The sequence below is a fragment of the Sabethes cyaneus genome, chromosome 2 (assembly GCF_943734655.1).
Source record: "Sabethes cyaneus chromosome 2, idSabCyanKW18_F2, whole genome shotgun sequence".
In the NCBI taxonomy this organism is placed as follows: domain Eukaryota; kingdom Metazoa; phylum Arthropoda; class Insecta; order Diptera; family Culicidae; genus Sabethes; species Sabethes cyaneus.
Genome location: NC_071354.1, coordinates 90,532,563 through 90,559,648, shown reverse-complemented (window position 1 = coordinate 90,559,648; position 27,086 = coordinate 90,532,563). Strand labels below are relative to the sequence as shown.

Sequence of the window (27,086 nt, the reverse complement as noted above, 5' to 3'; positions counted from 1 at the left end):
GCTTCCTACTTTTCTGCTGAAAACCTAACCCTATACATTCGAGAGTCCGAGAACAAAGTACCCTGGAGGGTTTTGGGCCAGCGGCAAACCTAAGCTGTCTGAGATAGCACTGTCCGTCTTTTTCGCGCCAAAGCAATAAAACCAACAAGCGTTTAATTTTTAGGTAAAATAAATTTATTTTCATGCTTCAGCACTTATAATCTAAACGATCGGTAGCTCAAAAATGTGTGTTTTTTTCAGTGTCAATGAATGCATTACTGTTTGGCTGTTTCTTACTGGCTAATTTGAACGGAAGAGATTGCACACTCAGGTTTTACTGACTTCATTGTCTTCAATATTGTTTACATCGTATCCTAGTTTGCTTTGGTACGGAATGTAATTTTCGATTATTTTTTATCAATTTCATTTGCATATAGCATTAGTTTTCTCTTCTAACTAGATAAATCGAAATAGTGTTTTCATTCAATTGTTTAAGCTATAAAAATTTAGTCATTTTTGCGTGCTACACATGTAATACAAGATCGCTAGTTAAATTCCACGTTCAATAGACGGTTAAGTTCTTTCCTACTGTACACACTAATTTACGTTTTTCACGTATTTTAATAAATGTATTGTAAAAAGGGATCGATTATTCTATTTCCTAGAAACAGTTATCCAATGATTTTTAGCGCTGTTTGCTTGCTTGTATTTCATTTTTGCAGCACTCGTAACATGATTTGATCAATGTTTTGTTTTTTTAATTACTGAATATCGTATGAAAAATAACAAAAAACGAAAATGTTTGATTTATTTTACTTTCTCAGTTTGTATGTCCTTGATACCGCTAAATTCGTTGATAAATCTCGTTTTAAAAGATTCTAAATCAGACTTTTCTTCAAATAAGTACTCTAACATATTATTGTTAATTTTTTCGTATGAAATGCGTGACCACGAATGAGCAATGAGCGTAAAGATGTATGATTAGAGATGTTTTTTCATACCGGATTTTAAAGTCACCATGTTATGTGTACTTTAGCCTTTAGTTGCGCCTTGCGCTTGAACTTGTTATAAGCTGATGATTATTGTATAGATTATTTTCCTAGAGCTTGTCTAAGGTCATTGACAAAAAGAAAATTTAAAAAAAATGATAAAATTGCAGTTTTCATTCCTCAGGTATTTCATCTAACATATTTCATTCTACATACACACGGAACTAAATGTTAGTTTTGCTTGAATTTCAGTAAATTATTTTACATTCTGTACATAAAGTAAAAGTTGACTTTTTTTTATGATTCATTCTTCCAAATCTAAATATGCATTTCTAACTATACTGAAGTACCGAATTTTGCAGGACAGTCCCGGATTTGGATGACTTGTCCCAGATGAAACACTTGAAATACTTAGAAAAACACTACAGTTGATATAGATTTTTTTTTGAAAATTGCGAAAAGTTTTAATAATGAATGGTTGCTTAGTATTAAAAACCAATCATACTTATATACACAATATACGAATTAAACCTAATCGAATATTTAATAGACGCTTTTATAGTTTTCGTTTAAACTTCAAACAATTTTGTCTCAGACTCGTATTATTTTAATGGGAATTCACCTTTAGCATGCAACTTAACTTAATTAAGTGATTTTATATAATCAAGGGAACTTAATTAAGTGAGTTTAAGAACTAAAATTTGCAAAACTTCAGAATCAAGACAATTTATTTTTGAAAGAGAAGAAACTTTCCTAATTATTCCTGTCTGTTCAAAGTTTGAATCGCTCCTGCAAAATGTAATTCAAATTCCGGATACTTAAATTTCACAACACCTTTTAAATAAAACATTGAAAAAAATTGACAGCGTTTTCAATTGGTTTGCCATGACGAAAACTATCAAGCAACCACGCTCAATGCTTTGTTCGTACTGCCAGCTTCAACTCGGAGTGAAGAAGTAGGACATCGTGAGGTGCTTCGTGTCCACCGATTATAGTCGGCATTTACAGCATCGTCTTCCTTCTGGAGTAAAGGCCCAGACACAATGCATACGGATTTTACTACGTTGCGGAAATTTGACAAAAAACTCATGTAAAAACTGTCAAATTGCCGCAACGTAGTAAAATCCGCATGCATTGTGTTTGGGCCTTTAAGGTGAGACCGACGAACGGAAGCTTAGTTCCAGCCACCCGACGGTGCTGCACTGTCGTAAAGTGCAGTGCAGAAGTTTAAGAGAAAAACTAACAACAAGGTGATCCCATCGTTTCGGGCCTTGGGCCGCGAAGTCGCAGCAACCTCGCCAAAATGGACGATTTTATGCGGAAGCGTCAGTCGAGGACCGGCCGTGTTAGAGCAGCAGGCAATCACCCACAAGGAGCGGCTCTAGGTGCTGGTGAAAAACATCTCTCCGAAACGCGACGTCATACTGGATGACGAGACCGACTTGACGTTAAACGACAATGACTGGCATTGGATCGAGAATAACCCACCTCGAGAAATAGAGAAATTACCAAATTACCCATTTTGGGCTGTTCCACTTTTTGTGAAAGTCATTCCCATGTTAATCTTATTCATTCGTGTGTTAAATTTTTTAAGTGTGCATGACATACATCTGTCAAAAAGGCGTGATTCTAGTAAATCAAATGTCCATTTGCAGTTGCTAGATGAAATAGTTTACCAAGTTTTCCAGTTGAAGTTTACCAACTTTATCGGTTTTTGAAAATTTATTCGATAAGATAGCTTTAAAATGTCAACGAAAAGTGTTTTGAGTGACACGCCTTGCCAGTAGGAGGGTTAAATGATACAGAACATTGTACTATGATTAACTATAGGTCAAAAAATAAAAGTTGGCAACAAGGGTTTGAGGCCTCCTGGTACTTAATACCATACTAAAGGATTTGCGAACAATATGTAATGCGTGTTGTTTATACATTATTTAGAAGATAGTTACCGATAGCGTGTAACGGGCACAGAAAGAAAGTGCCAGGCGATGTGAGATGGTGAACTAGAAGGTATCACATTGGCGATCTTTTGCCAAATCGAAACTTCGTGGTGAATTTAAAGGTAAAATATGAGGTAAGAAACATTATATTTTGTAGCGCAATATGTTGCCCATTCGGGTGGAATTCCGAATGAAAGTGCGGATATGATTCGGCTGGCATTTATTTTCCAAAGTTTTTCGAACTAGTAGTTTTTTTTAGACAGGGCTTGTTTAATAATTTGGTAGCAGCGTTGTTCTTGGGCCGAATAGTATTAAAATTGAGCCAGCGAGAGGGTCATAGCTAACGTATATTACGATTGAACCGGGAAAAGCACTTGGCCTATAGATATTAAGATTGAACCGGCAAAATAAAGCCATAGCCAACGCATATTCAGGTTGAGGCCAGAAACCCCCATGGTCAAGATATATTAAAATTGGCTAAGAAAAGTTCAGCGGGCGGAGGGAGTAGATCACGGATGAAACATGGAGGAAGATCGACGTGCGGAGAGAGGCGAAAGCCGGCATTGAGCGAGCGTGAACCAGATCGGCCAAGACAGCTACCCGTCAACGATTTGCCGAACTGGAGAAGACTGTTAAACGAGTTTGTGGGCAGGACAAGGGAGCCTATCGCCAAAGGTGGTAACCGATTGTTGCACGATATTTCACACCGCCTTACCTAGCCAGCACCAAATCGTATATTAATGAACGAAAATTATCATAAATGTCAAATCCGGAATCGTAAGTCTAATAAAACGCGCACAAGTTCCTATTCTATCGTTTATAATGATAGTAGCTGACATACATACGATTTTCAGCACAAAGTTGTATAGCTGTATGAAACTGGTCCCGCTTAATCGGATCTTATCGTATAGAAATACCTATATAAGTGTATCGCTTAAAATTTTTCCTCAGTGCGTATATCACCTCCAAAATGGTACGGATAAGCGGGTTTTGCGCGTTGAATACAATTTTATTAGATTCAAACCGGTACGTTATTCTCATTTGTAACCTGAATACCGTTTGCATTAAAAAAACATGGACAAAAATTGCAAATTTTTCAGGGGTTAACCCAAGGTGAGTTAAAATAGGTGATCTAGTTTCACAGTTTGTAGAACAGAAGTGCGCGGAACGATTGGTTAGCAACCGTCGACGTTGTTTAAACATTCAACAGCTCTCGCTTTGAATATTTCGGTGATCGTCAATGGTAACCAAGCAGGGGTGAAAAACAAATTCATCACATCACATTCACATCAGAAAACCTCTCTTGACTAACCTTGGGTTAACCTTCACACGCACTGACGAAACTACCCATGCAGCATCAATCATAGTAACCCATAAGTCAGCAAAAAAAATTTGATAGCTCTATAAGAGTCCTTTTTGCACTGTCAATAGGCCTTATCGGGATAATATAGAATTCAGCATAAAGGCAAGATGGCCTGAATGGCACCGAATGGCCTGATTCTACTAAGATTCGAACCCACGACCATTCGCTTGTCAAAGCAGACTCGGTAACCTTGCGGCTACAGAGACCCCTCTCCGTGCGCTTGGTCGGGAAATCGGTGCAACCGGCCAAACAGTAAAAAACTACCTGACGAACAAGAACATACATGTCAGGAAGCGGTAGTCCCATCCACTGGTCTCGGAGCTGCAGGTAATGACGCAGCGGCAACGGCTGAATAAGATGGTCAAGACGATTTTCCCGGCGAATCACGACGTGGCGGTAGTGATGAACAACGAGATCTATCTCACCCTGGATGACAACGACTGGCAGTGCACTTCGTATTTTACTTCCCGCACGAAGGAAGTGAGCACCGAGGTGAAGTTCATTTGACACATCAATCAGCGAGAAGGGACTGTTAAAGCCGCTCTTCTTTCGCTCCGAACTGGCCGTGAACGGGGAAATTTATAGTACGAAGTGCCTGCTGGAGGTTGCGTAGTTCATCAAGAAATACCATAAGGGCGAAGACTCGGTGGTCTGGCCGGATCTGGCATCAACCCACTACTCGAAGCGATCATTGGAGGAGATGGAGCGGCTGAATATCGTAGTCAGCGAACCTGCCCAGCGTCCCCCAGCTGCATCTTATCAAGCATTTCTGGGCAACCCTGAAGCATAAGATCCACTCCAACAATTTTGTCGTGAAAACTGAGGAGGAATTGAAAAATAAAGCGCAGAAACAACTCAAAAACATGGCTACACACATGTTTTCGTCCGCCATGGCGAATGTTCTGGTTACTGCCGGAAGGCCGCTCGCAAGGGCGTAGAATTTTTTTGTAAATAAGCTAATATAATTGCCTTCCATGGGAAATTTATCAAACTCAATTAGTTTTTTTTATCACCAACCGAAAAAACTCAGTTTTTTAAATGCATACGTTATACATATGAAAATGCTGGCTGGGTTAGTAGTACTAAGATGAATACTAAGATGCCGATAAAGGACAGAGCTGGTCAGCTACTGACTGACCCAGTCAGCTTAAGCGATGGACTGAACATTTTAAGTAACTCTTCTGAGTTTCAAATGTTAGAGACCAACAAAACCAGCAGCATATGACGCAGCAGTGGACCACTTAATGAAATTGAAGCAGCCATCAAGAGTATGATAATCATTAGAGCTCCAGGGATAGATCATGGATAGAACTTTGGCAACCTAGATGATGCATCAACTTTTCAGTAATATATTGGAAACCGCATCTTTTCCGGTAGACTAGCTGCAGAGCATATTGGTCAAAGTCCCTGAAATACGTAATCTTACTGAATGCGGTAACTGGTGTGGCATAACGTTGCTCTGTATTACTCTTAAAGTATTCTGTAAGATAATCCTCAACCGGATCCAGGACAAAATCGATGCAACGCTCCGGCGGCAGCAAGCTGGATTCCGTGCTGGCCGATCATGTGTAGACCATGTGTAAACAGCATTACATTGGAGCAGATCAACGAATTCCAGGACTCTCTCCTGCTGGTGCTCGTTTACTTTGAAAAAGTGTTTGGTCGACTCAACCACGAAAATATCTAGGGCGCACGTAGGCGTAAAGAAGCATCAGACAAGCTATTCTACTGGAACCCACAAGGACAGCGTAAAAGAGGCAGACCCAGAGGCTCACGGCGACGAAGCTTAGCCAATGACATCAGGGCTGTAGACGAGAGCCTGTCCTGGTGACAGGTAAAAGCCATGGCAGCTAACCGTCGGCAGTGGAGATCTCTGATTGCATCCCTTTGTTCTGCCGTACCGACGGACATGGACATATAAGTAAGTAAGTAAGTACTAAGGTAATCGACGGGGATGAGCTTTGAGTAATATATAAATACATGTACCTTGATTCACCGACGAGTGGACACTGCTCGAAGAGAACCTACAGGCACTCAACGGCAGGTGTCATGAACCGTCTTTGGCGGCGTTCATGAAAATGGTATATGCAGACTTGCGCGTCTCTATGGAGAACTTAGTATTCAGTAAGAGGCTAAACCTAGGCGGATTCGTTGGGCAGGACGTGTTGACTATTAAAAATCTTCTCTGTTACGGTTTTCTTTGAGGATATGTCGTCAAATCTGGCATCAGTAACTGCATTGGAGTACACGTTATACAGTACCTGCAGTACGGTGCATTTTTGACTACTTTAGCTAGCGTCGTCATTGATTGATGTTGCATAGCTTTGTTTACAGTAATTCATTTCTTCAACACTCATGTAAAAACTTTGATTCCGTGATTGTCATAAGTCTTCGTCATTTTATAGTTCAGGAGATTGTACAGGTGAATGTAGTAAGATATCAGTGGTTTAGGTATAATTTTAAACCGCATTTACACCAACTAAAAACTACAAATCCAAACCAACAATTGAGTCCCAAATGTAACCAAACCGAGTGAGGGTTATTTTCTATATATGTAGTATAGAAAAATAATCTTTCACTCAGTCCGCAGTCCACGTTTACAGACCCAGGAGTACGCTGTGATTTTGACAAGATGAAACAAAACAGTATGAGACTGTCGAGGTACACTCTCTGTGATTCGCACAATTCCAGGTTGAACCAAAATAAGGTATGGTATCTACATGTTTCGGGCTACTTTAATCACTAAGGCGATTAAATTACCAATATATACCGGAATATAATGAGTTATATATGGGTCATTCCATGGGAAATTTACAGTCAAAATTTTTTTTCTCTTCGGAATATTTTTTTTACGTTCTTTGTTCAAAAAAAATTGACACGTATTTTTGTATTTCGATGTTACTGTTGGAATTCGCAAGATATGATTTTTTAAAGTATTGTAATCCGAGAAAATCACTATTTTTTAAATACTGATTGTAAACATAGTTTGTAATATCAAAAAATGACTTTCTACCAGATGTGTTCACTATTCCACAAGCTTTCAAAATTGGTATACCATACCTCCTCTCGATTGTTTTTCAATAGTTAAATAGTGCATTTTTATAAACAATTGCAATTTTTTCAAAGTTGGAACTTTTTTTTCTCGATTTTTTTTACTTTAAAATATTTGTTAATCTTTCTCGAAGAAGCATGCAAAATTTGGAAATGGAGAAATGAAAACTCTGGAAGTTATGAGTTTTTATGTCTCCGCGCGTGTGTTAATGTGAAGCGAGCGGTGATGCTCAATAGACGTTCTAACCCACGGGCAGCTTCATGACGCGGCCGCCTTTGATGCTATTAAGTGTAACGTGTCGTTGAAGCACACGCGTTCGTCCGCTCGTTTGCATTAACGTGCGCGCTTCGATATAAAAATTCATAGCTTCTAGAGTTTTCATTTCTCCATTTCCAAATTTTGCATGCTTCTTCGAGAAAGATTAACACATATTTTAAAGTAAAAAAAATCGAGAAAAAAAAGTTCCAACTTTGAAAAAATTGCAATTGTTTATAAAAATGCACTATTTAACTATTGAAAAACAATCGAGAGGAGGTATGGTATACCAATTTTGAAAGCTTGTGGAATAGTGAACACATCTGGTAGAAAGTCATTTTTTGATATTACAAACTATGTTTACAATCAGTATTTAAAAAATAGTGATTTTCTCGGATTACAATACTTTAAAAAATCATATCTTGCGAATTCCAACAGTAACATCGAAATACAAAAATACGTGTCGATTTGTTTTGAACAAAGAACGTAAAAAAAATATTCCGAAGAGAAAAAAAATTTTGACTGTAAATTTCCCATGGAATGACCCATATGCATATTTTTACTTTTTATAATTGCTAGGAATATGATCCGTTTCAGCTCAACCGGTTGAGTATGATTCGATGAGGATGAACATTTGAATATGAATTGTAACAACAAACCAAAGACGGATTACAAATTTATGAAATAAAGCATAGTATTACTTTTTTTTGTATTTCATCTACTGATTGCCAACAGTTTGTAGGGATTGCTCTTCCTCGATCGGATTATATCCGGCCCAGATCTCGTTGCTGCTGAAACAGATCTGCAGGTATAACTATAGATCCAGCAAATTCGGTGCCGTCGGTTGCGTCGGTAGCATCCCGAAGGGATCATCGTCGTCGCCCAGGAATTCCGTTTCGGTTACATCCTTACCGAAGGAAGGATCATAGTTAACCTGATGAAAGTCTAGGTCCAGCTCTAACAGATCCCAGGACCCACCGTAGCCACTGGCTAGCAAATACTTGCTGCAATCATCCTCCATAGGAGACACGGCAGCGCTGGGCGACGAAGACGCTTTAAAGTCGTTAGAAAAGGTTTCCGAATTCCTATGGGAGGACGATGGTGACACATTCGGAGGAGGAGTGTCCGGCGTATTCACGTAATCACCGCTTATAGACTGATTGTCTTCTGAATCTTCTGCACTATCGATAAAAGATCGTCCAACGGAGCTCAAACTAAACTCCACAATGGAGCGCATATTATCCTTTGAACCACGCGAAAAACTATGCATAATTCGATCTCTGGTAGAGACAGTGTGTTTACTCGACAGTTCTGAACAATTCTCTTTGCTGGAGGTTTCCGATAAATCAAGAGTTTTCGGTAAATAATTACTATTGAGGTCATTTAATCCTGCATAACTAGTAGGATTGCTACAGTTGGGAATACTATTTGTACAATTGTTCATCGTCAACTCCGGCAGCTCGGATATTGAGCCTCGAATAGCAGATCGGTAGCTTCGATTTTCTAATGTAATACTACGAGCTGCCGCGAGACCAGTGTATTTCTTTGTATTAAAGCCTAGTGAAGCGCTCGATACCGAATTGATTGGATTTGAGTTTAACAGGGAGGAAACACTACTATGAGTAGAAGCTAAACCTACGCTAGAACACACCTGCTGATTCTTGAGATGAATACTATCCAGCGAAGGAACTTTGGCGGATGTCATCGATGCGGTCGTCATTCCAATGTCACCGATTGGGACAAACATTTGCAGAATATCCGGCGAATCCAGCGGACTACTCAAGGGTGTCGATCCAAGTGTGGCATTGACCAAAAATCTGCAAAATAAGAATCACTCAGAAATGGTGACGAAAGCGTATAAATCAAACACTTACATTTGCCTAGTGAGAAGATTCTGCCATACGGCTTTCAATTCCGTGGACGGGGCTCTTAATATTATACAACGTTTTTTGGAATTTTTCTTCGGCGTTCTGGTTAAATCCGGGGCGCAGTGAACCGTGGGGCTTTCGATTTGTCGACCATTTGGATCAATCGTTATTCGGAATTCGGTATCTGTGGAAAAATGTAAAAATGGGAAAAATGTAAATTACTAATCGTATTAAAATACTGGTTCAATTTATCAAAAATCGTTAGAACTAAGAATTTTTCAGATAGAAATCAATCCTCTTGCATAATATGTTTTAACAAAAGGTTGATTCAATTATTATTGACATAGATACAATCGTTCATGCACGCAATTGTTTTTATTATAATTTAGTACCATTAAATTACCCATACGTCATTGGTTTTACTGTAATCTGGCTGCATTATATTGTGAAAGCGATGTAACTCTGCGCTGTTAACTATGTTTAACACTTTTACTATATTTATTTATTTGCAGTCCATCGTGTGTAGACCGTATTACACTGTAAACCTAATCTTACCCTAATGTAACATTTATAAACAGTTTTTTGAAAGCTTTCTATTATCGTAAATTGAAACTGTGTGTTACCTTAAAGTATTGTTTCAATTTCGTTTTATTCATTGAGAAGTCAATAAAATTACGATGCTGATTGTGTAACACCATCATTTGATTTATGGGCCCGAATTTAGCATAATTGGTTCGATAGCGATCAGTGGTAAATAATATTCGAACGCGTAAGTTTTTAGAAGGCGCTTAAAAATTTAGTTTTGATAAGAGTACGGCGGAGTCAATACGTTGTGAAACTATGTCATTAATAAATGAAACCATTGCAAATTCACGACGTGCCTTTAATGTTTCGATATTTAAAAACTTGCAGCGGTCCTCATAAGCCAGAAGAGGGAAAGTCGTTCAATTTAGATTACGGAGTGCTTACAATAAGAATAGTTTTTGTATTGATTCTATTCTGTTTATGTGTGCATTGAAAAACGGAGACCATACCACGCTACAATACTCAAGAATTGACCGAACGTAGCGAACTTAAAGGGCATTTATCGTGAATGGTTCTCGAAAATTATAGCTAAACCGCTTTATGAAAGAGAGCATATTGCTTGTTTTACTAACAATTGTATTATACTGCCCATACTCGCATATGGGTCCCATATGCTCAATGGTCGCTCTATCTCGGCTTACGTGGCAGATTTGCAACTGAACGTGCCAACACAATCGCAACCTCTCACTGAGCTACCGGCGCAGGTTCAAAAGTTGTGTGATGTCATTGATAGCCTAAGCAAAAAAATCGACAACTTGCCTAACAAGCCGATGTACGCTGATCATGAAACACCTTCTACCTTGCAGACCACTCCTGTGTGGCCAAGTAAGAGTGTGAAGCGTCGCCGAACCGAGCGGGTTCCGTTTGCTGCTCAATCAGATCGTGGTGAAAACAATATCGATCTAAGCGATCTTTCAGTGCCATCCGTTGCTACCGTCGCAGTACAGAGACGGTTCTGGTTATATTTGTCGGGGCTGAATCCACAACTAACCGACAACGATATACAAAAAATTGTCTCTCGTTGCCTTAATACAACTGAGCCTGCTATTGCTATTCGTCTCGTGAAGAAAGGAATGGATACCTCTGGTTTTTCATATGTTTCTTACAAAATTGGACTGGATCCGGATCTGAAAAATATTGCACTGGATCCCGCTTCGTGGCCAACAGGACTGCTGTTTCGAGAATTCGTTGATCAGCCAAAAAACTAATTAATGAGAATGCTACAATCAACACCGTGTCTAATCGTTTTGGTACTGGATTTGTATTGACTGGATCTGACCCGGGACGCACCGAAATTGGCAATTTGGAAGCCCCTAACCCACTCATCACAGTCGCGCCACTGCAGCCAGCGCTCATCAGCCGTCCCGGTCCTGTGTATGAGAACGGAGAAGGGGTCTTCCAGCTTGCTAGTATAGGCAAGTATTCTGCTATCAATATTAATTCCGAGCAATCGGTACCTGATGAATGTTCTTTTTATGTACAAAACGTCCGTGGCCTAAGAACAAAAATTGACGAGTTTTTCCTGTCGACTACGGAGAGCAACTACGACGTTATATTTTTAACCGAGACCGGACTTGACGACCGTATACATTCACTTCAACTATTTGGCACATCATACAACGTCTTTCGCTGCGACCGCAACCCGAGCAACAGCTATAAATCTGCTTTCGGTGGTGTTTTGATTGCCGTTGCGCAGCGGTTCCCCAGCTCAATCGTACGGACAATGAACGGTAACAGTCTGGAACAGGTATGTGCAAGTGCTACTGTTCGGGGGAAAAAACTATTGCTTTGTTGTGTGTACATTCCGCCTGAGAGAGCAAGAGTAGCCGATGTCGTCAACATGCACATCTCGTCCGTCTGTGAGCTGTGTGATGCTTGTGTGGAGCACGATAATTTAATAGTTTGTGGCGATTTTAACCAGCCACGCATTGAGTGGGAACCAGCCGACGATGCGATTCGAAATATCCGTACATCCCAATTGACATGTGCTAGTGCCGCACTGGTAGACGGAATGAATTTTTTGAACCTTTCTCAAGTAAATACGCAGCGAAACTATCTCGGCCGTATTCTAGACCTAGTGTTTTGTTCTTCGGATTGCATGCTTACGGTTGATAGTTGTATCACTCCGCTGGTACCGATCGATCCGCACCACCCTGCTCTTGTTTTGTCACTGCCAGTGCACAACAATACTGCCATTGGAGATGCTTTTGGTGATGATGTGAGCAAATTGAACTATAGGAAAATCGATTTCGCTGCCCTGAATGAATACTTAACGTGCACTGATTGGAGTTCTCTATTTGTTGGTGAAGATGTTGATGAAATGGCTTCACAGTTTTGCAATACCATATCTCAGTGGTTGAGTTTGCATTTGCCGTTTGTAAGACGACCAGCCACCCCCGCAAGGTGCACTCCTCGCCTTCGACAACTGAAACGTTTACGCAACAGCGCCCAGCGTGCCCTTCGCCGTTGGAGAACTGCTTTGACTCGACGCAATTTTAAGCTTGCCAGTGATAAATACCGCCGTCTGAATGCTTCATTATACAAATTGTATGTACTGCGTGTGCAGTCCGATTTTCGGAAGCAGCCGAAAAAATTCTGGAACTTTGTCAACTCTAAACGGAAATGTTCGTCTATCCCTTCCAACGTGTATTACGACGACGTTGAGTCGAACTCAATCTCTGACTCCTGCGAAATGTTTGCGAAATTCTTCGCCTCAGTTTTCGCTGATGAAACTGCTCCCGATAGTATTGCTGGAATTGCTGCTGCACCTGTTCCGGCCGATTTGGTGGACTTGGGTTTGTTTACCATTACTACTGACATGGTGATAACTGCCGCCAAAAAACTAAAGCGCTCCTTTTCTGCGGGGCCTGATGGTATCCCAGCCGTAGTTTTGAGTCGTTGCATTGCAGTGCTGGCCAATCCGTTATGTTCTATTTTTAATAAATCTTTTGAACAAGGCAAATTTCCCGCCATTTGGAAACAGTCGTTCATGTTCCCGGTATTCAAATCGGGTGATCGTCACAATGTGAGGAATTACCGTGGAATCACCAGTCTTTCTGCATCATCAAAACTGTTTGAAATAATAGTGAGTAGCGTGATGCTGTCCTGCACTAGGAATTACATTTCAACGGCTCAGCATGGTTTTATGCCCGGTAGGTCTGTATGCACTAACCTGCTAGAGTTCACATCGATGTGTATTTCGGAAATGGAAGACAAGAAACAAGTTGATGTCATCTATACAGACTTGAAAGCTGCTTTCGATAGAATTGACCATACAATACTCTTGCGGAAACTATCTCGACTCGGTGCTTCTCAACAAATGGTGAAATGGTTGAACTCATACCTCAGTGGCAGAGTGCTTCGTATAAAACTTGGATCCGCTGTTTCATCTGTGTTTACTAATAAGTCTGGAGTTCCTCAGGGCAGTAATTTGGGACCATTGCTTTTCTTGTTGTTCTTCAACGATATTGCGCTGCTTTTGGGTACTGGCTGTAGGTTAGTGTACGCCGATGACCTGAAACTATTTGCCTCGATAGGAAATATAGATGACTGCCGTCGACTGCAGGGTTTACTCGATTCGTTTACGAGCTGGTGCAAACAAAATTGGCTGATTATAAGCGTTGCCAAATGTGAAGTTAAGAGCTTTCACCGCATTAAAAACCCGATCCTTTTTGGTTGCACCGTTGATGGTATTGAGTTACGCAGAGTGGACCGAGTTAACGACCTTGGAGTCCTGCTGGACACAAAAATGACGTTTAATGTGCATCGTGAATCAATTATCTCCAAGGCATCACGGCAGCTCGGATTCATCTTTAAGATTGGTCGGAACTTTAAGGATGCCCACTGTCTTAAATCGTTGTATTGCGCCCTTGTTCGTCCGCTATTAGAAAATTGCAGCCTAGTTTGGTTTCCAAAGCAGCTAACTTGGAACCTGCGCATTGAACGTGTGCAACGGAGGTTTGTCCAACTAGCACTGCGACACCTCCCTTGGCGAAATCCTGACGACTTGCCCCCATACGCAGACAGATGCCGTTTACTCGACCTAGACACACTAGAACATAGACGCAAGGTACAACAGGCATTATTTGTAGCAAAAGTTATTAATGGTGAAATTGACGCCCCTAACTTACTATCAATGATCAATTTTCGCGCTTCGCAACGATCCCTGCGCTTGACGGGTTTACTGCAGACCCAATTTCATCGTACTGTGTTTGGATACAACGAACCAATTACTGAATGTGTAAGGACCTTTTCGAATGCGGAGGAATTGTTTGACTTTGGTGAACCGTCGCGCTTGTTTGCGCAGAGATTACGCAGATTTAATTTAGTATAAGATTTTATTCATGTAGACAATATTTTATGTCAGATGAAATATCCCTAATAAATAAATAAATAAATAAATATCGATTTTCACCGTTTTTGAGTTAAGTGAATAATTAGTCTTTAGTTTTAGTGTACTTTTTAAAAACATATTTAAAATTGACCTGTTTATTTCTACAAAGTCATGTGGTCCCATATTGAAAGTACCCGCATAAGAGTCCCATAATTCGATATTACTATAACTTTGTAAATTTACATCCAATTTGAGCGATACTAGTGGCATTTGACTCGAATGTTTATCTAGTTTTGATATACTAAAGTATTTGACCATAAAACGACAAGAGTTCCCGGTAATTGTGAATTACGGAATAGTGTCCGATATAAGGTTAGGAACCGCTTGTGTAAAAAAGATATAAGCCATGTGATTATCAATAGTCTTGAAATTGAAAATGTGGGCACTTTTCTCATATAGCACAGCAAATTTCAGTTTGCCTGAATCTACATTTTTCGCATTAAGCATTTATTCTACCCCAACATATGAAATAAGTCTATGGATGACCCGTGCTGAACTTTAGACCATATTAAAATTGGTTTAGTGAATCTAATGAGGTAGTAGAATTAATCAGTAACATTGACATTTCTTTTCTTATTTAGTGAATTTATTTAGTGAATCATTGTTATCATTTCGAACCGACATGAGCAGTTTTGTGCAGGCCTTCCGGATGGCACCGGGGTAGGACGCTGATCAGATAAGCCAGTCGTCGTATGTTAGAATCTCAGCTGGGAGTTGCTGTTATAGTCAATAAGATCGTAGCACCTAGCCCTGCAATTATCAATTATGCAAAGTCTGTCGAATAAAAACAGAAGAGCAAGATTCGAAAACGGAATTTGGCACCTAGGCTTTGCTTTATTTACGAGCAGTTTAGTTGCAACTGATCATTTCGGAACTGGTTTCTGCGGTATAACGAATGGTCCAATTATTAAGCTTTTTCTTGTATTCTAAACTACTACCTCTGATCCTGTAGGAACCAGTTCCTAAATGACAAATCAAAACATTCCGAAGTGTCAAAAGATAGCCCATTGAACCTATTCCAAGAACTTTGATATCCATATTGCTAGATTTTATATTAAAGCTTGAATGCTCATCCTTGGCCCCACAGGAATCTACTCCGAAGTAGCCAAACCACTTCATCTCTTTATACAAATGAAGTCCACTCTATAAATTTCAAGAGCGTTCATTCCCACATGACTGATATTTATTGCGAAATGCAATACAACTACTTCCCTACACATACCAGATATTCCTGCGGAATTTTGAATGGTCGAATTCCGGGAACCGTATTTCATTTAATGGCCAAGTTGTATGATGGATCAAAACTAGAATATATCACGGATCATATATACACTGTAAACTGTATATCGTCGCTTGTATAGTTGAACGCTTATAAGTTTAAAATTTTTACTCTTGAAACAACCCAATTGCCATAAACCAAATTCTTGTAGATAGCGTTTGCATTAAAAAAAATCACTTTTTTCGGATGGTGATAAAAAAACTAAGACAGCTAATTGAGTGTGATAAATTTGCCATGGAAGGTTATTATAGAAGTTTACTTGCAAAAAGAAATCTACAGCTCGAACTCTAACCGTGCTGGCGAAAACAGTGAAGCTACTCCGTTCAGAAGTGTGCGCGTTCAAAGAACGGTATCCTGCCGCGTCGAAAACGGACATCGTGCGGCACTTTGTGGACGCCGGATACGCCCGTTCCGGCATTTACAACATCTTGGCACTATTGGACAATAATCAAAGTATCAAAATAAAGCCCGGTTCCGGACGGCCGACGACTTTGACCGTCAAGAAGCTCTAAAGGATGCTGAAGAGTAAGGCCGAGGAAAAAGTGGCTACATTGCTGCGTGTGCTCGGTCGGGAGGTCGGTGCAACCGGTCATACAGTGAAAAAGTACCTGGTGAACATGGACATAAGGCTTGTTCGCGACAAAATTTGGACACCCCTAAACACATACAGCTTCGGAAATACATTAACAATGAGTGAAATATTTTGCAGAGTGATAGACGTATGTCTGTTCTTGCTGAAAATATAACACTTGTTTATATTACAAGCGCTCAGCGTAAACGTCGAAAGATGAGCAGGTGCGAAAAGCAATTGTGTGCGGTCGCAATGAAAATCCGGATCTCTCGTTAAGAAAACTCAAAAAGTTTGGATTTCCTCCAAGCACTGTTCACAGTGTTTTAAAATCGTTCGATACTCGCTTGACAACAACTAGGAAGAAGGGAAGTGGAACAAAAACGGATCTGAGGAAGCACCACAAGGATGCTAAGGTAAAACAAATATTACGGAGAAGACCAGATCTTTCTGTACGTACCATTGCTCGTAAAATAAAAATGTCGCCAACATTCGTGCACACTTCTAAGCAACGACAAGGCATGAAGTCTTTCAAGCTGAGGACTGTGCCAAACCATAATGATAAGCAAAATACGACGACCAAAACACGCGCTCGTAAGCTTTATCGCGAATATTTAGCGAAGTTTCCGTGTATTATAATGGACGATGAAACGTATGTCCTAGAAGACTTTAAACAGCTTCCTGATATATCTTTTTTCACTGCCTTGAAACGGAATGGCGTTGCAGAGCATTTTAGGACAAAGAAGAAAGCCAAGTTCCCCAAAAAATATTTAGTATGGCAGGCCATATACAGCTGTGGTCGAGCAAGCAAAAGTTACATTACTACGGGAACGGTTAACAAGGAAATATACCGTAAAGAATGCCTGCAGAAACGATTGTTACCGTTCCTACACAGCCATGATGTACCCTCGCTGTTTTGGCCTGATTTAGCATCCTGTCACTACGCCAAAGATGTTTTGGAATGGTATGATGCTAATGGAGTCCATATTGCACCGAAGGAGGTGAATCCACCTAACGCCCCCTCGAGCGTTATTGGGCTTTGGTGATGAGAGAGCTGTCCCAGCACAAACATCAAGCAACAGCTATAGATAAATTTCGAAAATTTTGGACAAACGCAGCTAAATTGGTTGCCAACAAGTCTGCACTGACCCTCATGGCGAGGGTAAACTCCAAAGTTCGCCAATTTTTCATGCAGACCAAATAAGTAATGTTAATTTGTTTGATAATTATTAACGATACACACATAAAAGATATCATTTCACACATCCCCAAGTTCCTCAAGAAGGTGCTGCTGTGTCTGACAATCAGCGAGAAGGGGATGTCAAAGTCGCTCTTCTTTCGCTCCAGACTGGCCGCCCACCTAGCACCAACTCGTATATCAATGTACGGAAGTTATCGTAAATATCTCCTAATAAATTTGAAATCGTAACTAAGCCTTGATAAAGTGGGACCAAGTTGATTTTATATCGTATATAATGATAATAATTGACATACATACGATTTTCAGCACAAAATCGCATAACAGTACGGAGCGAGTCGTGCTTAATCGAATATTATCGTATATAAATACTCATATAGTCGTAACGCTCAAAATTATTCGTAATCACGTATATTGCCCCAAAATAGTACGGATAAGCCAATTTTGCGCATCAAATACGATTTATTAGCATGTATATCTGTACGTAATGCTAATTTTTATCTTTTTCATACATATGAAAATGCTAGCTGGGCGTGAACGGGGAATTTTATAGTACGAAGTACCTGCCGGAAGCTGCATCGTTCATCTAGAAATAACAAGTTAAAAACGTGGTGTTCTGGCCGGATCTGGCGTCGGCCCACTAATCGAAGCGATCGTTGGAGGATATGGAGCGGCTGATACCCAAGTCGGTGAGCCCGCCTAGCGTCCCCCAGCTGCGTCCCATCAAGAATTTCTGGACAAATCTGAAGCGTAAGAACTACTCCAACAATTTTGTCGCGAAAACTGAGGAGGAATTGATAAATAAAACGATAAATAAAACTCAAAAACATGCCCACACGCATGGTTTCGTCCGCCATGGCGAATGTTCCGGTTAACTGCCGGAAGGCCGCTCCAAGAGCGTAGAATTTTTTTGCAAGTAAACTAATATGGAAGGTTATCCATGGGATGTTGCAATACATTTATCACACTCAATTAGCTGTTTTAGTTTTTTTTATCACCATCCGAAAAAAGTCCATTTTTTTAATGCAAACGTTATGTTGAAGTAATATACTTTGTTTGTAGTTGAATGTTTTCTTTCAATTTTCAATATTGGACTTGTTGCAATACTCACTTTTCTTTCGAATATTGAAGCACGAATCCGTAACGTTCGACAACGCAATCGGCTCCTCCGTGATGAACAGCACACGATCCCTGCTGACTTTGGCAAACAACAAAATGTCACTGAACAGCAGTGTCCAGTACGGTTTAACCGACCGGCCTTCCACTCGGGATAAATCACCGCCTGAAAGAACCCAAACAACATGTAACTAACTAATCACTCATTCACTTTACATTCGAGTGGATTGCAATTACCGAAAATCCATTGCCTCCCATGGGCGGCCAGCTGGAACGGTTTACACTTGGTGAAAACCATTCTCGCTTCCAAATCCTGCAGCGTCAGCAACGGCCGACCCTCTCCAATAGGTTCCATCAGTCCACCACCCACCGTGATTTCCCGATATGCAACCTGTGTGAAAGAGAATATAAAATTACATCGACGTTGATTTTTTTTAGATGGGAAGTAAAGTAATTCTACCTGTAACTCGTTGATGATACTGTTGAAATTGTTATGCTCTTCACTATCTACTCGACAATGGGATGCGATCATTTGGACTAGCTTTAAAATTTCCCTAAAATGTTGCAACGGTCGATGTATGAAAGTGGTTAAGTCTGGACGTTTCCGTGGCACCGGTGGCTCCGTAATAAAACGCATAAAATCACAGCTTGAATTTCTTGATTTGTTGACCTATGGATATAAGAGAGGGAAAAACGTATTATAACTTCTAAATTGATTACAGTTTTTCGTAATCTACCAGGACGCAATCTGCTTTTTTCAGGCCATTGCAGTACTTCTTGTAGGCCGCACATAACGCCGTACATTTGGACAGATAGACGCGGGAAGCAAAGTGGATTTGTGGTTCGGTTTCATCTTGAATGATTTGCTCGAGGATGTCCTCCGATATTCGTGATAGCTTCAATAAATAAATGATTAGTCAAAGACACAGAAAGATATTGCAACTAAGTTCTGAAACCGTTCGCACCTCGTCAATATTTTGAAAAAGTGTTTTATGATCGTTCGGTGAGATGAGGTCTTTTCGTTCTCTTAAAGGATTCACAAATCGCTCGATACCAAAGTTGATTGCCGTCACAAAGTGCTGCTCTCTGCTAATCAACTGATACAGGAACTTCCTCCGATGGTCGTCTGGGAGTTGCTGTAAAATCGACTATCGAAAACAAAACGCTCAAGTTACTTCGAATAAGCGACAGAAATAAAATAAAATGCCATTTGCTTCTAATACAACGATCTAAGAATAGAAACTTTGCTCAGTGTATCTTAAAGTTGACCTCCATAGCTACAATGTTACAATTGTAGTGACCCTGCCCGCTACTCTCCCGTATACTAATCCTGCCTGGATCCGAAGGACGAAATCCTGGATCAAATCATATTATTAACTTCAACATTTTATTCGATTACCCGCGCCGGTCAGTGACTCGATCGAGCGACGGCGCCGGTAGGGCAAAATACTTCGATGAAAAACAACGCGTTCGGCACCATTCTAGGTTAATGAACGCGCAAGTTTCTTAACCTGTCGCAACGAACAGTTCCCAAAACAAATGCGGGGTTGCGCGAAGTTGCAGTTTTGCCGACTAAGGTAAACAACGAAGCGCGGAACTGTTCGAGTTGACAAAAAACAAAGTTCCCGCGCGAGGGCTAAAATGTATGCGCGAGAGGGAAGCTCAACGGACAGCGTGAGGTCTGCCGCTAGGGAGAATAGGACAGAACTACTTCGAGAAGGAGGAGTTTCCTTAGGGTAAACAGTTTTTAGCAAGTAAGAATTAACTTTGTGTAAAAAGTTTAGGAAAATAAAGGAGAGTCCAATTTGGCACGCCGCCCCGTCCGGTCGGTAGTGCGATTAAAAAAACGGTTTTTTATTTCTTTTTTTGATTTGTACCTTCCGCGCGGGGTTTTAGGATCGAGGGGGCCCTTAAGGCCCCTTCACAATGTTACACTACCGTAAATATAAAACAAACATGATTTTTAGTTTAGCTCTATTTAACTACTCGAAGGACACGTAGGAATGCGACATCATAAGGGTATAAAAATTAAAGATTTAGGTTTAGTTTAATGAACCGATTTAAGAAAGATTGAGTCTTTCTTTTATAGCTATATTAAATAGCAGACAGAGCGTAATTCGTCATGAAAGCGTGCTATCTTTCTTGAACTATCTCTCTCAAAAACTATCAGAAACAGAAACTATTTTCAACGAAATGAATGACGAAATCGCCGAAAAGCATTACGTTTTGGTTCGGGTTGAAAATCAACCAGCAATCGAAGTTGCTGTAGTTGTTTATGTACCGACTAACAGCCACCAACGAAGTATATTTTATACCCAATTGCAGAAAAAAATTAAATTATAGACTGTCCCATAAATTTCCCAGTCCCAGCGATAATCACAACATTGGCGTTAAACTTTTTTTTCGCTATTTGAACAATCACTAATTGGTTCGTTGCAGTTTAAATTCTTTCGGCAATCTAATAAATCAATTTGGTGAATCACAGCCCGTTTGGTAGAATGTAGTTAGGTGCAGTTGCGAGTTGCGACACAACACAGTAGCACAAGACCGGAAAAACCGTCCTCTACCAAAGCCGGTAATAAGGCCAGCATTAAATTGTGTTTGCATTTCAAAGGATACGCAAACAAGAAATCCTGTCAGCAATCAAATGAATCGTTTGTTTGAGAAACCCCACAAGTCCACTCGACACTATTGTTGGAAAACAACAAAAAACTGAATTTCTCAAAATTTTGAACCAATCCTTATATTTTTTGGTATGAGGTTCTATGACGGTATCTAAAATACATTATGTAGACTTATCTTTTTATCAAAATAATGATTCTAGCTAAATTTACAAGGCTTTAAAGTTGATGGATATTTGGGGTTTCTCAAACAAACGAGAAATTAACGGTGCACTTATGTAGTTTTAGGCTGTTTTTATTCAAACTTGTGATCTATCCATGTTCATAGTATGTTATTTGCTACCATACAACACTGGGGATGTTAATTTAGTACGTACCGCTAAGAAGAAGAAGAGGGGAGGGGCGCTAAATATTATTTATTAAAAATTTTAAAGTAGAATAATATAAGTTTTACAAAAAGTTTTGTAATTTCAAATCGAAATTTTTATCATAGTTTGCATTTACCTATTGAAAAATAAAAGGTAAATGGAATAACGGCGGTTTTTGAATTGCATAAATGGACAAGAGTAACACGAATTCACATCGAATAGAATACCTTGATACTTTGCTAGCAGTAAATTAAAGATATTATAACCAGAAATTTTAAATCTTGGATAACAACCGTACTATGATTATGGAGCAGAATCTGAGAATAAGGGTTTGTTCTCAACTTACGTTATACCAAAATTAAATGGAGATACATGAACAGCACCTTTAATACTTCGAACGGATAAACTATTGATTTTACAGTTGCTCGGGTGTGCTCGACGGATTAATCGCATTAGAAAAAGCAACGAGTTAACAAAAGAGATAAATAGAAAATTAAACCTTTTATTTATATATTGTGCTATTATTAACATTGTATAGTAAATGGTGGGTTACTGCTTTTGTGAGAAACGTATGGAGAGTTTAGTCTGTCGATTTCCGGAACGAGATTGCTACAGTTTTTACTGTATCTAGATTACAAGAATGGTTTATTTACGTTTATCTCGTCGACCAACTAATCCAAGCTTATCTACATTTGCAATCAGTTCTCACTTTTTCAGCTATAACATCCTTTTCTTGTCGATTTTATACGACGTTCTTTTACTTTATGGTTTAACTTAATAACTTTCGCCTTGTATTCTGTAGTCCACCGAACACTATGTTTCTTCTTTTTGACTGTGTCCAAGTCGTAATTTTTCGATTCCGAAGACATTTTTATACTATTGAATTGTGTTGCGAATACTGTTTACAACATTGCATGTAAATATTGAATGATAATTTTGTACCTATCGCAGCACCGCTCTAGGTGATTATCGGAAACATGGATATTTGGGGTTTCTCAAACAAACGGATATTTGCAATCCCAATTAAAAGGGGTTCATGGAACTAACTTTGTCTGGAATTTTGAGGGAAGGTGTAGATATCCTCAAAGATACGAAAACTGTTAAAAAGTCAATTTTCGTAAAAATGGCGTTTGTGGGGTTTCTCAAACAAACGATTCAAATCGATTCACTGAGAGATGTTCAAACAAGGAAATAATAAATTTGTTTATCTTCCGTTCGTTCTTCGCCAGCGCAACGGTACTCCATTTACAGTTGCTTGTGTCTGGCCTAAATTGTGTGCACGGAACAGCATTCAGGTTCGTTGTTGAGACAGGTGATGGGTGTACCCATCGTAGGCTTCATAGGTAAAGGGTAGAAGGTAAAAATGTCAATAATTCATCATACCCACTCATTTTTTTCGGTAACTGTCGTGCAATAACCCAACACTTTGACGCGAAGACTGTCTTTTTCCCCACCATCGTTATCACTAGAAGTGCCAGAATTTGGGTTTGTTAACCGTGTCATGCGAAGGTCTATCCACAACATTAGTATAAGTTTGTACCGCCATCCGGGGTGAGATTGGGCCAAAAACCAAAAATGTTTATTTGTGAAAATTTATTATATCTATAGAAACAGGTGACCTAAATTCAAAATGATGATGAAAATAACATATTTATTCATAACTTAGAATGGACCACAGATAATATTAGCAAACTATTTAGCCTAAACAGGGTTTCAAAGTTCACGATCAAAAATACTCGCAAATAACGCTTGTAAAAAATGTCCCCCATAAACCAACCCCAACAAGAAATCGCATCAACTTGCTATTTTGAAGGTATATAAACTAATCATTTACAATGTATTGAAAGGTTATTATGCGTTGGATAAGTTTTGATTACGAAAATAATATTTTTCGAAACTTTGTACTTTTCGAGCTTCACGGGGGTGAGATTGTGTCAAGCCATAATGATCGATCCAATTTGTGGATTTCACATACACAACAAAAATACGTCAGTATACACCAGTACGCTCACATTCTTTACTATTGAGCACAATATTTTGACAGATTAGATTGCATCATCCATTTTGGAGCATAGGTCTGCTAAATAATTAAAACTAATTTTTACTTTTTCTCTGTAAATTTGTGATGATTTGAATAAACACTTAAATATAAGACGAATATATTATACCGTGTATAAACTGGCAGTTTTAAGGACGGGGGAGGGGGGTGGGATGGGCTACATGTTCTGCGGCCGCGGGTTCTCGAACGAAGTAATGGTTACTTTTGTTAAATGATCAAATAGGTATGCCCTCTTAGGACACACCCCTTCATATATCTTCCCCTTGTGAACCCTAGAAACGCTACTGGCCATATAAAGGCTGTGCATTGACTACGAACTCAGTTTTCGTTATTTCAGACCTCCCCGGGTTATTTTCGTTCATACTATTTGTATGATGCGTTTTTTTGGTCGACCCCCTGCCCCTGATAGTCCACTTAGTTCATGGACGGCCCCATATGAACTGCTTTATACTGATATTTATATGTATTGTTTATAAATATGCTAACGTTCACTGTTTAGGTTTTTAGCTTAACTTTAAGTTTTTGGCACAATGTCACCCCCTAAAAGGGGTGAGATTGTGCCAAAGTTCATACACTTCCAGTAAAATTAGGTTTCATTGTAACTAAACCATCTCTACGGTAGTTGTTAATTGAATAATTTAATACATATTGACAGGTTTGAAATCAACTTAGTTCCTTAATTGTGTGTATACTGAGCTAAAGAACAAAAACATATGCTTTTTTGGCACAATCTCGCCCCGGATGACGGTATATGTAAACAGGATTGAAAATTTATGCATGTTTGCTTGAATGAAAGATCGTTTAGTTCCGAATTGTTTCATGATTGGTTGAAAAAAGTCGATCATGCGTTCCATTTTTAAAAAGGCGACAAACAAAATATAGGTAGTAAATTATCGTGAAATTTCCTTTCCTCGGCGCGGGTTCCAAGCTCTGCGAAACATTAGTAGGCAACGTATTGTTGTGAGAGGCCACAGCGTATGTTTCAGCTAACCAACAACGAATTTAGTACAGTTCACATCGCGTTGCATTAGGTTCTTGGAAACAGGAGTTCAAGTAGATACCGTGTACACAGCTATAAAAGCGGTATTTGATAGTGTAGACCACTCTATCCTATTGGCAACAATCGAACGTCTTGACGTTTCACCCGCTATGGTAAAATGGTTAAAATCGTACCTTTATGGTCGAATCCCACCAGCTAGGAATCCTAGGAGCTAGGCGACTCTGTGAGCGCTCGCCGGTTCATGTTTGTCGCCGTTACCGTCTACACGCAGAAATAAAGAAGTAGAGTGGTACGTACCCGTAATCAGAACCCATTGGAAACACTACATCGCACAATAAACACATTCTAATAAAGAAGTTGACCGTTTTAGTGTAATTCTAGTATCGCGAAAGCCTTCCTGTTTGCCCAGTAGCGCGCCGACCTTGCGACGAAGTCCGGGTCTCGTGCTGCTGAAGTTTATCGGGGTAGCAACTCACTTGGAAGTTGTTGCACCTTAATATTAACATTTGGCACTATGATTTTACCTAAATAACATGTCCCCAAAACTTCTGTTAAACTTTCAAATGTAGAAAGACAGAGGAGACCAACCAACAGGGTATAGGGGAAACAGCTGCAGGTTGAGACCAATTTTGTTTTCGGTCCATAAAATTCAATCAGAATGTTTTAATTATGAGTGTTATACATCATAGGAAAGGTATTTCTATTGTCTATACAGAAAAAAATGCAAAATATTTGATTTTAGAAAAATAAAAAAATTATGGTCACTTTCGTGAAGGTTCCAAACATTTGCAAAAGAATTGTTGCTGCAGGTTGAAAAATTTTTCGTTTTTACAATAATGACAAACAAAATCCATTTTATTTGTACATATGGTATTTTTCGAACGTCAAGCATTAAATTTAGACCAAACCTCGTGTTTTTAGTCTTGACCTTGAAATAATACGGTCGAGCATATATGGGTCACATCTCACACGTACACAAGGTTTCGATTCGACCATCAGCCATTTCAACCAAAGTTGGCATAACTGTTCATTCAGACCCTACAACCAATTCCCCAAAATATTGTGCCTATTGATAAATCCCCCTAGCAGTGGCGCTACTTCCTTTTTTACAGATTTTCAAAAAAGTCATTTTCAAATGACTTCAAATGTTCAGGGTTCAAATGTTTCTGAAACAGTATGATGTGAAGACATGCCAATGTACACTCAAGTCGCTTTTTACGCGAAGGATTCGTCCCGCGTAAATCACTTACTTACTTACTTAGGTGGCCTGCCGTCCTAAGACAAAGCCTGTTGAATAAAGTTTCACCATGTAACTCGGTTGAGGGCTACCGCTCTCCAATTCCTCGGACACCGAGTACTCTCCGCCAGATCTCGCTCCACCTGGTCTAACCATCTTGCTCGCTGCGCTCCTGATCGTCTTGTTCCTACCGGATTTGAGGCGAACACCATCTTTGCAGGGTAGTTGTCCGGCATTCTTGCAACATGCCCTGCCGATCGTGTCCGTCCAGCTTTAGCTACCTTCTGGATACTGGGTTCGCCATAGAGCTGTGGGAGTTCATGGTTCATCCTCTGCCTCCATACTCCGTTCTCCTGTACGCCGCCGAAGATCGTTCTTAGCACTCGTCGTTCGAAAACTCCGAGCACTCGTTAAAGGTGAATACGGAACCCGCGTAAATCAACACCGCGTAAAAAAACCGCGTAAATTCCGAAAATCGCGTAAAAAACCGCGTAAATTCCGAAAATCGCGTAAAAACCGCGTAAATTCCGAAAATCGCGTAAAATTCAATCGCGTAAATTCCAAAAATCGCGTAAAAAAAACGCGCAAATTCCGAAATTCGCGTAAAAGACGCGTAAATTCCGAACATCGCGTGAAAAAAAAACGCGTAAATTCCGAAATTCGCGTAAAAAACCGCGTAAATTCCGAAATTCGCGTAAAAAAAACCGCGTAAGAAGCGATTTCAGTCTACTTTTTCTATTGATTTTTGGCACTTCATATTCTATTTTTTTTAATGTTTAGTGTGTTTTTATTTAAATAAAAGAATATTTACAAATTTTTAGCACTCACAGCTTAAATAAAAGGAAAGGGCATCAATATCAATTCTATTGCTAGCTTCATTTACAAATGAAATATATAAAATAAATAGTTTTAATATTTTAATTCGATTTGACAGTCCTATATTCGCAAGTGTAGGTCGCAGCAGTTCTTCAAAGGACAATCTTCGCCATCCGCCGAGTATTGTGGTTATTTTCTGTTGTAGGGGAGTGTCGTCGTGGCTCGGCCACGTTTTGGAATTCGCCCATAACTTTAGTTTCAAGAGGAATTTTGAAAAGCTAAATACATGGTTGCAAAGGTCTAAGAATAAGGTATATTTCCGGAAAGTTTTGAACTGATTACTTGAAAAATAAAAAAGTTATAGGCATTTACGTGAAGACAAAATGTTGTCATAGTCGGG

General features: G+C 39.6%; 1 protein-coding gene across 1 annotated transcript in view; it reads right to left on the bottom strand.

Moving 5' to 3' along the window:
• The window catches only part of LOC128735679 (uncharacterized), a 66,118-nt gene that overhangs the window by 11,827 nt on the left and 27,205 nt on the right, over positions 1 to 27,086 (bottom strand). The window contains exons 6-12 of the mRNA XM_053830163.1: positions 19,551 to 19,733; positions 19,323 to 19,481; positions 19,046 to 19,255; positions 18,823 to 18,976; positions 18,581 to 18,751; positions 9,453 to 9,630; positions 9,230 to 9,395 (exon numbers count right to left, since the gene is read on the bottom strand). Coding sequence (XP_053686138.1) covers positions 9,230 to 9,395; positions 9,453 to 9,630; positions 18,581 to 18,751; positions 18,823 to 18,976; positions 19,046 to 19,255; positions 19,323 to 19,481; positions 19,551 to 19,733 — 1,221 coding nt within the window. The remainder of the gene's footprint in view (positions 1 to 9,229; positions 9,396 to 9,452; positions 9,631 to 18,580; positions 18,752 to 18,822; positions 18,977 to 19,045; positions 19,256 to 19,322; positions 19,482 to 19,550; positions 19,734 to 27,086) is intronic.